Source organism: Balaenoptera borealis (genome assembly GCF_965194805.1).
Source record: "Balaenoptera borealis genome assembly, chromosome: X".
In the NCBI taxonomy this organism is placed as follows: Eukaryota; Metazoa; Chordata; class Mammalia; order Artiodactyla; family Balaenopteridae; genus Balaenoptera; species Balaenoptera borealis.
In genome coordinates this window covers 90,853,317-90,868,200 of record NC_138881.1, presented here as the reverse complement: position 1 = coordinate 90,868,200, position 14,884 = coordinate 90,853,317, and the positions used below count along the sequence as shown (strand labels likewise).

At 33.7% G+C, this 14,884-nt stretch overlaps 1 protein-coding gene across 4 annotated transcripts in view; it reads left to right on the top strand.

The window, feature by feature from the left end:
- Positions 1-14,123, top strand: part of RBM41 (RNA binding motif protein 41) — a 68,112-nt gene extending 53,989 nt beyond the window's left edge. For 3 of the 4 annotated variants that reach the window (XM_082377281.1, XM_082377282.1, XM_082377279.1), the window contains 2 exons: positions 6,249-6,396; positions 8,343-14,123. In XM_082377281.1, coding sequence (XP_082233407.1) covers positions 6,249-6,396; positions 8,343-8,509 — 315 coding nt within the window. In that variant the 3' untranslated portion in view covers positions 8,510-14,123. The remainder of the gene's footprint in view (positions 1-6,248; positions 6,397-8,342) is intronic. The other variant, XM_082377280.1, reaches the window with a different exon arrangement.
- Positions 14,124-14,884: the final 761 nt, after the last annotated feature.

Here is a 14,884-nt window from a genome sequence, read left to right as displayed (position 1 = left end):
ATGGTTCCTTATAAATTTTAGAATTATTTGTTCTAGTCTGTGGAAAATGACATGGGTAATTTGATAGGGATCACATTAAATCTGTAGATTGCTTGGGGTAGTATGGCCATTTTAACAATATTAATTCTTCCAATCCAAGAGCGTGGTATATCTTTCCATTTCTTGAAATCATCTTCTGTTTCCTTTATCAGCGTTTTATAGTTCTCAGCATATAAGTCTTTCACCTCCTTGGTCAGGTTTATTCCTAAGTATTTGATTTTTTGATGCAATTTTTATTTATTTTTATTTTTTTTAATTTATTTTTTATTGAAGTAAAGTTGAGTTACAATGTTGTGTCAAATACTGCTGTACAGCAAAGTGACTCATATATATATATATATATATATATATATATATATATATACATTCTTTTTCATACTCTTTTCCATTATGCTTTATCATAGGATATCAAATATAGTGGGATAGGATATTTGCTATACAGTAGGACCTTGTTGTTTATCCATAGCTTTATTCTTTTTTTTTTTTTTTTTTTTTTTTTTTAGAAAGGAACCGTTTATTAACTAACTTACATCATGTAATTCTACTAACTTTCTATGTCTCATGGTCATGACCATTGTCAGGATGTTGTTAAGGATACTGTGTCCCCTTTATGAGATCCATCAGAAGAAACTGCTGACTCGTCTTTTTTTTTTCTTTAAAACATCTTTATTGGAGTATAATTGCTTTACAGTGTTGTGTTAGTTTCTGCTGTATAACAGAGTGAATCAGCTGTATGTATACATATATCCCCATATCCCCTCCCTCTTGCATCTCTCTCCCACCCTCCCTATCCCACCCCTCTAGGTGGTGACAAAGCACCGAGCTGATCTCCCTGTGCTATGCAGCTGCTTCTGACTAGCTATCTATTTTAAATTTGGTAGTGTATATATGTCAATGCCACTCTCTCACTTCATCCCAGCTTACCCTTCCCCCTCCCCGTGTCCTCAAGTCCATTCTCTACATCTGCATCTTTATTCCTGTCCTGGCCCTAGATTCATCAGAACCTTTTTTTTTTAGATTCCATATATATGTGTTACATATGGTATTTGTTTTTCTCTTTCTGACTTACTTCACTCTGTATGATAGACTCTAGGTCCATCCACCTCACTACAAATAGCTCAATTTCGTTTCTTTTTATGGCTAATATTCCATTGTATATATGTGCCACATCTTCTTTATCCATTCATCTGTTGATGGACACTTAGGTTGCTTCCATGTCCTGGCTATTGTAAATAGTGCTGCAGTGAACATTGTGGTACATGTCTCTTTTTGAATTATGGTTTTCTCAGGGTATATGCCCAGTAGTGGGATTGCTGGGTCATACAGCAGTTCTGTTTTTAGTTTTTTAAGGAACCTCCATACTGTTATCCCTAGTGGCTGTATCAATTTACATTCCCACCAACAGTGCAAGAGGGTTCCCTTTTCTCCACACCCTCTCCAGCATTTATTGTTTGTAAATTTTTTGATGATGGCCATTCTGACTGGTGTGAGGTGATACGTCATTGTAGTTTTGATTTGCATTTCTCTAATGATTAGTGATGTTGATGATGTAATTTTTAAAGGGATTTTTTTTAAACTTTCCCTTTCTGATATTTCATTGTTAGTGTAAAGAAATTCAACAGATTTCTGTATGTTAATCTTGTATCCTGCTACCTTGCTGAATTTGCTTATCAGTTCTAGTAGTTTCTGTATGGAGTCTTTAGGGTTTTCTATATATAGTATAATGTCATCTGCATATAATGAGAATTTTACCTCTTCCCTTCCAATTTGGATACCTTTTATTTCTTTTTACTATCTGATTTCTGTGGCTAGGACTTCCAGTCCTATGTTGAATAGAAGTGGTGAAAGTGGGCATCATTGTCTTGTTCCAGATTTTAGTAGGAAGGCTTTTTCCCTTTTCACTGTTATGTATTATGTTGACTGTGGGTTTGTCATAAACAGCTTCTCTTATGTTGAGATATGTTCGCTCTCTACCCACTTTGATAAGAGTTTTTATCATGAATGGATGTTGAATTTTATCAAATGCTTTTTCTGCATCTGTTGAGATGATCGTGTGTTTTTTGTCTTTTCTTTTGTTGATGTGGTGTATCACGTTGGTTGATTTGCGTTTGTTGAACCATCCTTGTGACCCTGAGATGAATCCAACTTGATCATGGTGTATGATCTTTTTTATGTGTTGTTGAATTTGGTTTGCTAATACTTTGTTGAGAATTTTTTGCATCTATGTTCATCAAAGATAGTGGCCTGTAATTTTCTTTTATGGTAGTGTCTTTGTCTGGATTTGGTATCAGGATGATGGTGGCTTCATAGAATGACTTTGGTAGTGTTCCCTACTCTTCAGTCTTTTGGAAGAGTTTGAGAAGGATTGATATAAGTTCTTCTTTGTATGTTTGGTAGAATTCCCCAGTGAAGACATCCAGTCCTGGACTTTTGTTTTCAGGGGGTTTTTTTAAATTACAGATTCTATTTCACTTCTAGTGATTGGTCTGTTCAAATTATCTATTTATTTTTGATTCAGTTTTGGTGGACTGTATGTTTCTAGAAACTTGTCCGTTTCTTCTAGGTTGTCCAATCTGTTGGCATATAATTGTTTATAGTATTCTCTTATGTTTTTTTTGTATTTCTGCAGTATCAGTTGTGATTTCTCCTCATTTATTTGGGTTCTCTCTCTTTTTTCGTTGAGCCTGACCAGAGGTTTGTCAATTTTGTTTACATTTTCGAAAAAACAGCTCTTGGCTTATTGATTTTTTCTATTGTTTTTTGATATCTATTTTATTTATTTCCTCCCTGATCTTTGTTATTTCCTTCCTTCTGCTGACTTTAGGTTTTGTTTGTTCTTCTTTTTCTAATTCTTTTAGGTGGTAGGTTAGATTGTTTATTTGAGATTTTTCTTGTTTTTGAGGAAGGCCTTTATCACTATGAAGTTCCCTCTTTGGACTGCTTTTGCTGCATTCCATAGATTTTTGTATGGTTGTGTTTTCATTGTCATTTGTCTCAAGGTATTTTTTAATTTCCTCTTCGATTTCATTGTTTTTGACCCATTGCTTTTTTAGTAGCATGTTGTTTCATCTCCATGTAATCATTTTTTTTCTCGTTTCTCTTCCTGTGGTTGATTTCTAGTTTCATGCTGTTGTGGTCAGAAAAGATGCTTGAAATAATCCCTGGCCTCTTAAATTTGTTGAGGCTTGTTTTGTGTCCTAGTATGTGGTCTGTCCTAGAGAATGTTCCAGTGTGCACTTGAAAAGAATGTGTATTCTGGTTGTTGTTGTTGTTTTGTTTGATTTGGTGTTTTTTTGTTTTTGTTTTTGTTTGGATGTAATGTCTTGAAAATATCAATTAAGTCTGTCTGTTCTATTGTGTCATTTTGTTGCCTTATTGATTTTCTGTCTGGAATATCTGTCCATTGATGTCTTTTGAGATGATTTGTGATTTTTATCCTTCATTCTGTTAATATGTTATATCTTATTGACTGATTTTCATATGTTGAACCATCCTTGCATCACAGGGATAAATCCCATTTGGTCATGATGTATGATCCTTTAAATGTGCTTTTTAATTCAGTTTACTAGTTTTCTGTTAAGGATTTTTGCATCTGTATTCATCAGGGATATTGGCCTGTAGTTTTCTTTTCTTGTAATGTCTTTTTCTGCTTTTGGTCAGGGTAATGCTGGCCTCATAAAACTAGTTTGGGAGTGTTCTCTCCTCTTCAGTTTTTTGGAAGTGTTTGAGGAGGATTGGTATTAATTCTTCTTTAAATGTTAGGTAGAATTCACCTGTGAAGCCATCTGGTCCTGGGCTTTTCTTTGTTGATTACTGATTCAATTTTATTGCTAGTTATATATCTATTCAGATTTTCTATTTCTTCATGATTTTGTCTTGGTAGGTTTTATGTTTCTAGGAATTTATCCTTTTTTCTAGGTTATCCAATTTGTTGGCATGTAATTATCAGAGTAGTCTCTCATAATCCTTTTTTATTTCTGTGGCATCCATTGTAATGACTCCTCTTTCACGGCTAATTTTATTTGAGTCTTCTCTTTTTTCTTAGCCTAACTAAAGTTAGTCAATTTTGTTGATCTTTTTAAAAAACAGCTCTTAGTTTGGATGATTTTTTTCTATGATTTTTCTAATCTCTATTTCATTTATTTCTGTTCTAATCTTTATTATTTCCCTCTGATAACTTTGAGCTTAGTTTGTTCTTTTTTTTCTAGTTCCTTGAAGTATAGAGTTAAGTTGTTTGAGAGCTTTCTCCTCTTTTAATTTAGGCATTTAATGCTATAAAATTCCCTCTTAGTATTGATCTTGCTGCATCCAATAAATTTTGGTATATTGTGGTTTCATATTCATTTGTCTCAAGGTATTTTCTAATTTCCCTTTTGATTTCTTCTTTGACCCATTAGTTGTTCTAGAGTATGTTGTTTAGTTTCCACTAATTTGTGAATTTTCTAGTTTTTCTTCTGCTATTGAAAGTGAGGTATTGAAATCTCCTAGTAATATTGTGTTGCTTTCTGTTTCTTCCTTCAGTTTTTTCAATGTTTGCTTCATATATTTAGGTGCTCTGATGTTGGGTGTATATATATTTATAATAGTTATATCTTCCTGGTGAATTGACCTTTTTATCATTATATAATATCCTTTTTTGTTTCCTTTGAAAGTTTTTGACTTAAAGTCTAGTTTATCTTATATAAGCATGGCCAACCCTGCTCTTTTTTGGTTACAATTTGCATGGAATTTATTTTTTTTATCCTTTCATTTTCAGCCCAAGTATGGCCTTAAATCTAAAGTGAGTTTCTTGCAGACAGCACATAGTCAGATCTTGGTTTTTATTTGTTCAGCCACTCTACGTCTTTAATTAGGGAGTTTAATCCATTTATAGGTAAAGTAATTATTGATAGGGAGGACTTACTATTGCCATTTATTAGTTGTTTTCTGTATTGTAGCTCTTTTGTTGCTCCTTTTCTTTCTTGAGGTCCTCCTTTGTATTTCAATGAATTTTTGGTAGTGAAGTGCTTTTTTCCTTTCTCATTTTCTTTTGTGTATCCTCTATAGGTATTTTCTTCATAATTACAATGGAACTTACTCAAAACATCTTATAACAATCTATTTTAAGCCGATAAGAACTAAGTTCAATCACACTTAAGAGCTCTTTTTTGTTTTCTTGAATATTTCTTTTTTTTATAGCATCCCATTCGTAATAGGTGGAATATTTTCTCTTATTTCTCTGAGGGTATTAGTGATGGCTTTTTGAAGGTTTTTTTTTGGTCCTTGCATAGTTTCTGTTTTCTCCCATTTGCTTTCATTTCTTTGTTTGTTCTGTTCTCTTTCACATTAGAGGCTTTTCTCAGATGCCTGATAATCTGTGCTCATATTTATGAGTAGGGGCCAAAAACAGATTGGAAGCTCTGAGCAAATGAGTGATCCTTATTGACTTTGAGCTTCACTTAAAGTCATCTGGCTCGTCCATTTCTTGGAGAAATTCCCCATCCCAAATCAGCATTTTTAGATCTTTCCTCTTGGGGTAATCAGATTCCCCAGAGAAGACTTCAAAACTCTTGCATGGGAGGGTACCACCAGCATTGTGGGAGCCAAATGGGAGGAAGTGTTTGGGGTATCCTCATCATTCAGAATGCATTAATTCTCTTAATCTCCTAGTTTTTAGGAACAGTATTCACATCTTCAACTGTATCTAGTACTCCCTGTGTTCAAAGAATGAACCTCCAGTATTCACCAAGATTGGGAGTGGTCTTTACCCAGTAGCATATTATAGGGGAGGTGTTTAAAGATCTAACCTATTTTTAAAGAGTTTTCAACCTACCCACCTTATCTTAACCCCAGCTCTTTACATCCATTTCCAGAGACACCTGAATATATCAGTTCCTAAACTGTTTGAGGATTCTTAGGTGTAGATTGGGTTAGTTCCTGGTTTTCCCCACTGCTGGTTTAAGATTCAGCTTTCTTGAGTACACTCATTCAGTTATTTTCCAGCTTCCAGAATATTGCTATTGCCTCCTTTCCTTGTTCTTCTTTACCTTGTCAGTTTATATTAAAAAAAAAAGTCTCTATAGTTTTTGGAGAGTTTTCTGGAGGGCTTGAAATTAGATGCATGTGTTCAATCCACCATCTTTATCTGAAACTAACTAATTCCTACTACAATTAAATAGTTGCCTTACCTCCCTAATGTGATATTTCTGGTGATTCTTGGTTTATATTAGGTGTTATACCTGAAGAACCTTAGCCCTCGGGTGACCGAAGGAGATCTTGTCTCATTATTCGCTCGGTTCCAGGAGAAGAAAGGACCTCCAATTCAATTCCGAATGATGACTGGACGAATGAGGGGGCAGGCTTTTATCACTTTTCCCAGTAAGTAGCTTCATCTGGATAATTACTCAGTTGTAGCATAAGTTCATTAGTGACTACTTACCCCTCGTTTAGATATAGCGCTTTGATTTCTCTACAGCACATGAGAAGCATGTGCTTGGACAAGCACATGGGAGGAAGGGAAGAGAACTAAGGAAAACATGTTTTTAATTTTTCTCTACTTTCCCTTCTGTGCTTCCTCTCCTCCTTTGACAGTGCATGACCACTTTACACCTTTGTCCTGACTGTTCCTCAGTCTTGGCGCTTCCTACTCACGCCATCAAAATTTACTTTCCCTTTGCTGAAAATAGTATTTCTAGTCCAAGTTATAATTATGTTAATTATTAATATATTGGTATTCTGATCAGAACACTCGTACTTGCATTGTGCCCTATTAGGACTAAGAGACTGCAAGATATTATGCTATTATGCTATATTATGCTAATTCATTAGTAATTCTTAATTAGCTAGTAGGTGATATATTCTTTTAACTATTGTTTGCATCTTAATACATGATTTCAGTATCCTAAACCAAAGGGAGGAATAATACAGGCATATCTCAGAGATATTACGGATTCAGTTCCAGACCACTGCAAGAAAGTGAATATCCCAATGAAGCAAGTCACATGAAGTTTTTGGTTTCCTAGCACATGTAAAAGTTATGTTTGTACTATACTGTAGTCTATTAAGTGTGCAGTAGCATTTTGTCTAAAAAAACAATGTACATACCTTAATTTAAAAATACTTTCTTGGTAAAAAATGCTAGCCGTCATCTGACAGTGCAGGGTTGCTAGAAACCTTAAATTTGAGGGAAAAAACTGCAATATCTGCAAAGCATAATAAAGCAAAGTACAGTTAAACAAGTTATACCTGTATAGGAATTTCAGTTTCTATGACAGACCAGACTTTCTTTTTTTGGTGGGGGCTGGGTAGGAGCTGTGCCTTTTATTATCCCTAAAGTATCATCATTTATATACAGCCTAGTAATCTATTTAAAGGGAAGTGCTTTTACACATGAGCAGTGCCAAACTCCCCTGCATTCTTTTCATACAGCATTGTACCATCTTTCCTATCTCATTAAAGGTTTGTGGATCCTCAACACTAGTGATTTTTAGTCTTTTCAAGTGTGAGAACCCTTTTTAAACTTATAAAATTACTTTATGCACCCCCACCTAATATGATCCATTAATTGAAAAGATATGTAATATAAAGGCTCTATACACTAAGTACTTCTAAATAAATAGCCGTTTTAGTAATTATACATGCATTTGAAAATTTGTAGTGCATACATATATGAGACATAAATTGGTTCAATCTAAAAACATTGCTTGTCCACTTACGATTTCACAGACTCTAGGCAGTAATTCCATTCCTTCCTAATTTCCCACATCCAGGCTCTGAGACCCATAAATCAAATCCTCCTGCTATATGCTATATACTCTTACACCTCAAGCTTCCATATGCCTGCAAGCATTCTTAAACTTACTTATCCTAATGAGGGCTCCTACAACCACTCTCTGATCAAAAGGAAAAAGTAGCAAAATGTCCTCAATACCATGATAACTTCTTTTATTTGTCTTCCCCATTTTGAAAATGATTTCATTCTTACAGTACTTATAATCTGTTATCTAAGATAGAGGTTTGTGTATTATTAGTTATAGCTTAACCCTCTTAAGCACACTGTCTGTATCCTTGTTTCTTTACCTGTATCATTGAATTAGGAGAAAGTTCTCAAATATCCATTTTAAGATTTTATTGTTGTTATTCTTAGCCATTAGTTTAATCTTGCTGAGTTATTACAAATTTGAGATTGTAGAAAACACAATAAAATCAAATAATTACGTGGCCTTATAGCCTACACTGAACTCCAAGGCAAAACAACATAAACTAGACTTGGAATAAAATCGATTAAGCCACATATAAACTGATGTTTTTTCTTTCTCTTTTAGATACAGAAATAGCATGGCAAGCATTGCGTCTAGTAAATGGATATAAACTACGTGGGAAAATATTGGTGATAGAATTTGGAAAGAACAAAAAGCAGCAGTCAGATCTCCAGGCTGCTTCTCTAATATCATCTACTACAGATAATACTACAGAAATCAGTGGCAGCTAGAAGACATAAAGATTGTGAGTCCCAGGAGGTCTTTCTTGCATCAGAATCTAGGATCTAGGATTTGTATATAGATAGCAATTTATTTGGAATTGAAGAAGAGAAGCTAACTGAGGGAGAGAAAACTGAATTAAAATCCCTTTCAGCTTTTGGAAAGAATTGGTAGAAAACATTTTCTATAATCAAACACTCTCTAGAACAGACAATATAATGAGTATGGAGGGTAAGGAATAAAGAGTATCATTTTCTCAGGATAAATTGCAGTGGATTACTTCCAAGGGTTTTTTTTTAATCATTATAATTTATATGAAGTCTTAAATATTTGTCACTGCCTCCTATATATACAAAACTAAAAAACTAATTAAGTGTTGAAATATTTATCTCTAGAGCCCATTTGTCCCTAATTTTATTTTCCTAGTAAATAAATGACCAAGACTCCAGGCCTAAACATCAGCAAATGCTCTTGAATGAGACCTATCAGCAGTAACAGTAGGTAGTTTTCATAAGTTAGTAGAAATATTTAATGGACATTTCCCTATAAGTTATCACTGTCTTCAAATAGCTTTATATTTTTTCTAATGAAAGAATTTAGATCAAAACATTAATGTTCTCATAGTCATTTAAGCTAGCTACCATTGAGTAATGATTGAATTCAAAGCAATAAACATTGAATCATTGTCTATTACATGTTAGGGATTAGATATATTAATTTTAGAAGAGGAACATACTAGCAAAGAATACTAAAGAGGGGTAGAAAGAAAGAGCTCTCTAGAAGAGAGGCAGCCTACCCCAAATCCCCCAGTTGTTTGTTTGTAGTTGCTGGAGAATAGAAAGATGATATGATATAGAGGAAGTAGTACAAACTTTGGAGTCAGACCTGTTTGAACTTCACAGCCATACTTACCACTCTGTGACCTTGGCAAGTCACTTAATCTGAGCCTCAGTTTTCTCATCTATAAAAATGAGGATAATAATACTACTTACCTCATTGGGTTGTGATGTTTAATGGGATAATTGTATCCAGGTTGAAGATCAGAAAGAAAAAAGAATGGAAATTCATTAAGCACTCCAACATACTTGTAATGGGAATATCAGAGAAAGAAAGGAGCAGAAAAATTATTCCAATAAATAATGGCTGTAAACATCCCAAATTTGATGAGAAACATTATCTACACATCTGAGGAATCTCAATGAACCCCAATTAGGATAAACAAGAAGAAATCAACAAACATACCATAATAATGCTAAAACCCAAAGACAAAGAGAAATTTTTGAAAGCAACATGAGACAACTGAAGCCACTTACAAGGGAATCTCAATAAGAGTAATAGATGACTTCTCATCAGAAACAATGGAGGTGGCAGTGGGAAAACATATTCAAAGTGCTGAAAGAAAAAAACTGTCAATATAGAATCCTGTATTCAATAAAGCTGTTTTTCAAAAATGAAGACGAAATAAAGACATTCTCACATAGTCAAAAACTGGGAGACTATGTTGCTGTCAGACCTGACTTACAGGAGATATTAAAGGAAGTTCTTCAGGTGGAAAGCAAGTGACCTCAGACAGTAATTTGAATCTACACATCTAAAAAATTATCATGGGTAAAGGTAATTATGTAATTATAAAAGACAGTCAAAATACATTTTTCCTTTCTTAATTGATTTAAAAAGCTATTTTATAAGACAATATGTATATAGTTGCATTGTTGGATCTATAACATATAAAACTGTAATATATTTACCAATAACAAGACAAAGGAAGTGGGTGGAAACAAAGCTGTATTGGATTAAAGAAATGACTCTAAAATGGTAACTCAAATCCACAGGAACGAATGAAGAAAATAAGAAATGGGAAATAAGAAGGTTAATATAAAAAAGTTGTAAATATATACTTGCTCTTTCTTCTCTCAGCTTCTTTAAAAGACATAAAATTATATTAAGTAATGATTATAATGATATATTGTTGGGTTTGTAATGTAGAAATAATAATGATAATAACAATAATACCACAGAAAGTGAGAAAAGGAATAGGTTTATATAGGAATAAGGTTTTTATATCTCACTGGAATTTAGTTAGTATATAGCTGAAGCCAATTAAGTTAAGATGTATATGGTAAACCCTAGAGCAACCACTAAAGAAATAACTAAAAATATATAGTGAAAATATTAAAGACATTTAAATGTTTTATTAGAAAATGTTCAATGCAAAAGAAAGCAAAAAGAGGAATGGAGAAACAAAATCTTGAGACATATAGAAAAGAAACAGTAAAATGGCAGTCGTAAGTCCACCTATATTAATAATAAATATGAATAGATTAAACAATCCAATCAAAAGGCAAAGATCATCAAACTGGAAAAAAACAACAAGACTTACCTCTATGCTATTTATTGGATTCACACTTTAGATTCAAGGATACAGACTGAAGATTAAAGGATAGAGAGAAATATCAGGCAAATGGCAACTATAAGAAAGCTGGAGTGGCTATACTATTATCTAAAGTCTATTTAAGATGGACTTTAAAACAAAAAATGTCACTATAGATAAAGAGTGACATCTTATATTGATAAAAGTCAATCCACCAGAAAGATATAACAATTATAAACACACATGCACCTAACAACAGAGTACCAAAATACATGAGTCAAAACCTGAAATGAATGGAGAAATATAAAAGTATACAATAAGAGTTGGGGAATTAAGTACCCCATTTTCAATAAGAACTAGACGGAAGATGAACAAGGGAATAGAAGACTTGAACAATGCTATAAATCGACTAGACCTTAAAGAGACTTATGGAACACTTCACCTAACAAGAGCAGAATACACATTCTTCTCAAGTGCACATGAAACATCTCCAGGATAGACCATATCACATACCATAAAACAAACCTCAATAAATTAAAGTGGATTAAAACCATGCAAAGTATGTTCTCTGACCACATGGAATGAAGTTAGAAATCAATAACAGAAAGTTGGGAAACACAAATATGTATTAGACACACTTTTAAATGACCAGTGGGTTAAAGAAGGAATTACAAGATTAATTTGAGATGAGTGAAAATGAACACACAAAATGCCAAAACTTCTGGGATACACCTAAAGCAATGCTTAGAGAGAAATGCATAAGTACAAATGCCTATAATTTAAAAGAAGAAAGATAACATATCAATAACCTCACTTTACACCTTAAGACACTGGAAAAAGAGAAGGAAACTAACTAGAAAAAGCAGAAGGAAGGAAATAAGAGATTAGATAAATAAATGACATAGAGAATGAAAAGTCAACAAAACCAAAAGTTGGTTCTGTATAAAGACCTACAAAAGTGATAAACCTTTCAGTAGGTTGACCAGGAAATAAAGGAGACTCAAATTACTAGGATCAGAAATGAAGGCGGGAACATTACTACCAACCTTATAAAAATTTAAAATAAAAAATTATGAGGGGGGCTTCCCTGGTGGCGCAGTGGTTGAGAATCTGCCTGCTAATGCAGGGGACACGGGTTCGAGCCCTGGTCTGGGAAGATCCCACATGCCATGGAGCAGCTGGGCCCGTGAGCCACAACTACTGAGCCTGCGCGTCTGGAGCCTGTGCCCCGCGACGGGAGGGGCCGCGATAGTGAAAGGCCCGCGCACCGCGATGAAGAGCGGTCCCCGCACCGCGGTGAAGAGTGGCCCCCACTTGCCTCAACTAGAGAAAGCCCTCGCATGAACCGAAGACCCAACACAGCCAAAAATAAAATAAATAAATAAATAAATAAAGTAGCTATAAAAAAAAGAAAAGTGCTTTTAAAAAAAAAAAAAAATTATGAGGGAACACCATGAACAATTTTATGCCAATAAATTAGGTAACTTATTTGAAATAGAAAAATTCCTAGAAATACACGAACTACTGAAACCAATTGTTGGGGGGGGGGACAAAGAAAATCTGAAGATTACCTGTAATAAGTAAAGTGGTTAATTAGTAATTTTTTAAAATACCCATAAAGAAAAGCATAGGCTCAAATGGATTCTTAGATTAATTCTCACAAACATTAAAGAAGAATTAATACAAGTCCTTCACAAACTCTTCCAAAAAGTAGAAGAGGATGGAACACTTCTGATATATGCTACAACGTGGAAGAACCCTGAAAACATGCTAAATGAAAGAAGCCACTCCAAAAGACTATATATTATATGATTCTAAATATACAGAGACAGAAAGTAGATTAGTGGTTGCTTAGGGCTTTGGGTAATAGCTGAAGTGTAGGGGGTTTCTTTAGAACTTGATGAAAATGTTCTAAAATTGTGGTGATGATTGTACAACTCTGTGAATATACTACAAATCATGAATTGTACACTTTAAATGGGTGAATTTTATCTTATCTGAATTATATTTTAATAAAGTCACACACACATACAAATACTGGTTATAACCTAAATGTCCGTCAGTATGAGAATGGATAAATTATGGCACATCCATTTAGTGGAATACTATACAGGCATTAAAATAATGGGATATATCTATTAATGCATTCTGACCTGTATGATGTCCAGGATTTTATAATACGTTTAAAAGTTTTATATATATATATATATATATGTGTGTATATATATATATATATATATATATATATATACACATATACATATATATATATATATACACACATATATATATATAGAATACTTTTTTATAAACAAAAGCATTTGTGTATGTATGGTATATGTATATATAGATATTTCTGAATAAACTTAGGAAAAAGCTGGGAAATACACATACCAAACTGTAAACCTTTTAGAGGTGGGATTGGATAGGCTGAAAGAGGACTTGCTTTATAAAAGTTTTAAAGTGTGATTTGGGCTGATTTTTACTTTTTTCAGTATTTTTTTAAATAAAGAAAATTTTAATATTCTGCCAGTGACTTGGCTTCCAGAATATTTGTCAGGCCTGCTCTGAGGATATCATCTAACTATACTCAGGACAAACATCTATTCCTTTGATATACTGCTCACTTAGGATTAACTCCAATTTTAAATATAGTTTAAAGGACAAGAAGTAAGTTATACTGGTATAACCTCTTGCACATGTTACCCAGGAGCATACTTCTAAGCTGGACTTTTCAGAAGAAACTTCTTCCTGTTGGGTATAAAATCTCACCTCTGCCCTTTACTAGACCTGCAGACCATTAACAATAGAGGAAAATAAAAATGGAGGATGTCCCTCAACTGGTGCATAGATAAACTGTGATATATCCATACAATGGAATACTACTCAGCAATAAAAACTATTATGAACTATGATACATGCAACAACTTGGATGAATCTCAAATGCATTTTGCTAAGTGAAAGAGGCCAAACTCAAAAGGCTACTTACTGATAGATTCCATTTATATAACATTCTGGAAAGGATGAAACTATGGGAACAGAACAAATCAGTGGGTGACAGGTTAAAAATGAGAGACTGATTACAAAAAGGTAGCATAGGAATTTGTTTTAATAATGGAAATTATCTGTATCTTGATTATAATTACATGAGTGTATGCATTTGTCAAAACTCCTAGAATTGTACACCAAAAAGGACGAATTTTACTGTATGTAAATGTTTAAATAAATGTAACTTATAATGGAAGAAAGAAAAAGTTTCTCAAAGTCATTTCCATAAAATATTGTTCCTATTCTGTGGTCTTTTGATCACTATTGAAGACTTAAAGCCACTTGGCTACTATTCCTTATTTTCTGTCCACAAGTCAGCGGAAATCATCAGTTTAAAAAAATCTATATACACATATACACACTAACCCACCATAAAAAAAAAATCAAAAGACAAACTGGAAAATAATTTGGCACACACAGGAGCTAATTTCCATAACATAGAATGCATATAGTTTTCTTAATATACAGAAGTCAAGAATCCAACTAAAAAGTGGGTAAATGAAAAGAAAATTTATAGAGAAACTGAAATATAAATGACTGATAAACTAAGAAAAATGTTCAGAGTAGTAATACAAATTAGGAGAATTAGCTCTCTTTTTTTTTTGCTGCATCTTTTTTAAAAAACCTTTTTAGATTGATAGAAAAGTCACAAAAATAGTAAGAGTTCCTATATATCCTTCACCTAGCTTCCCCAATGTTAACATCTTACATAACCATAGTACAGTTATCAAAACTATGAAAATCTTTTTTTTTTTTTGGCTGTGTTGGGTCTTTGTTGCTGCGCGAGGGCTTTCTCTGGTTGCAGCAAGCAGGGGCTACTCTTTGTCGCAGTGCACAGGCTTCTCATTATGGTAGCTTCTCTTGTTGCAGGGCACAGGCTGTAGGCGTGCGGGCTTCAGTAGTTGTGGCAGGTGGACCCTAGAGTGCACGGGCTTCAGTAGTTGTAGCACACAGGCTCAGTAGTTGT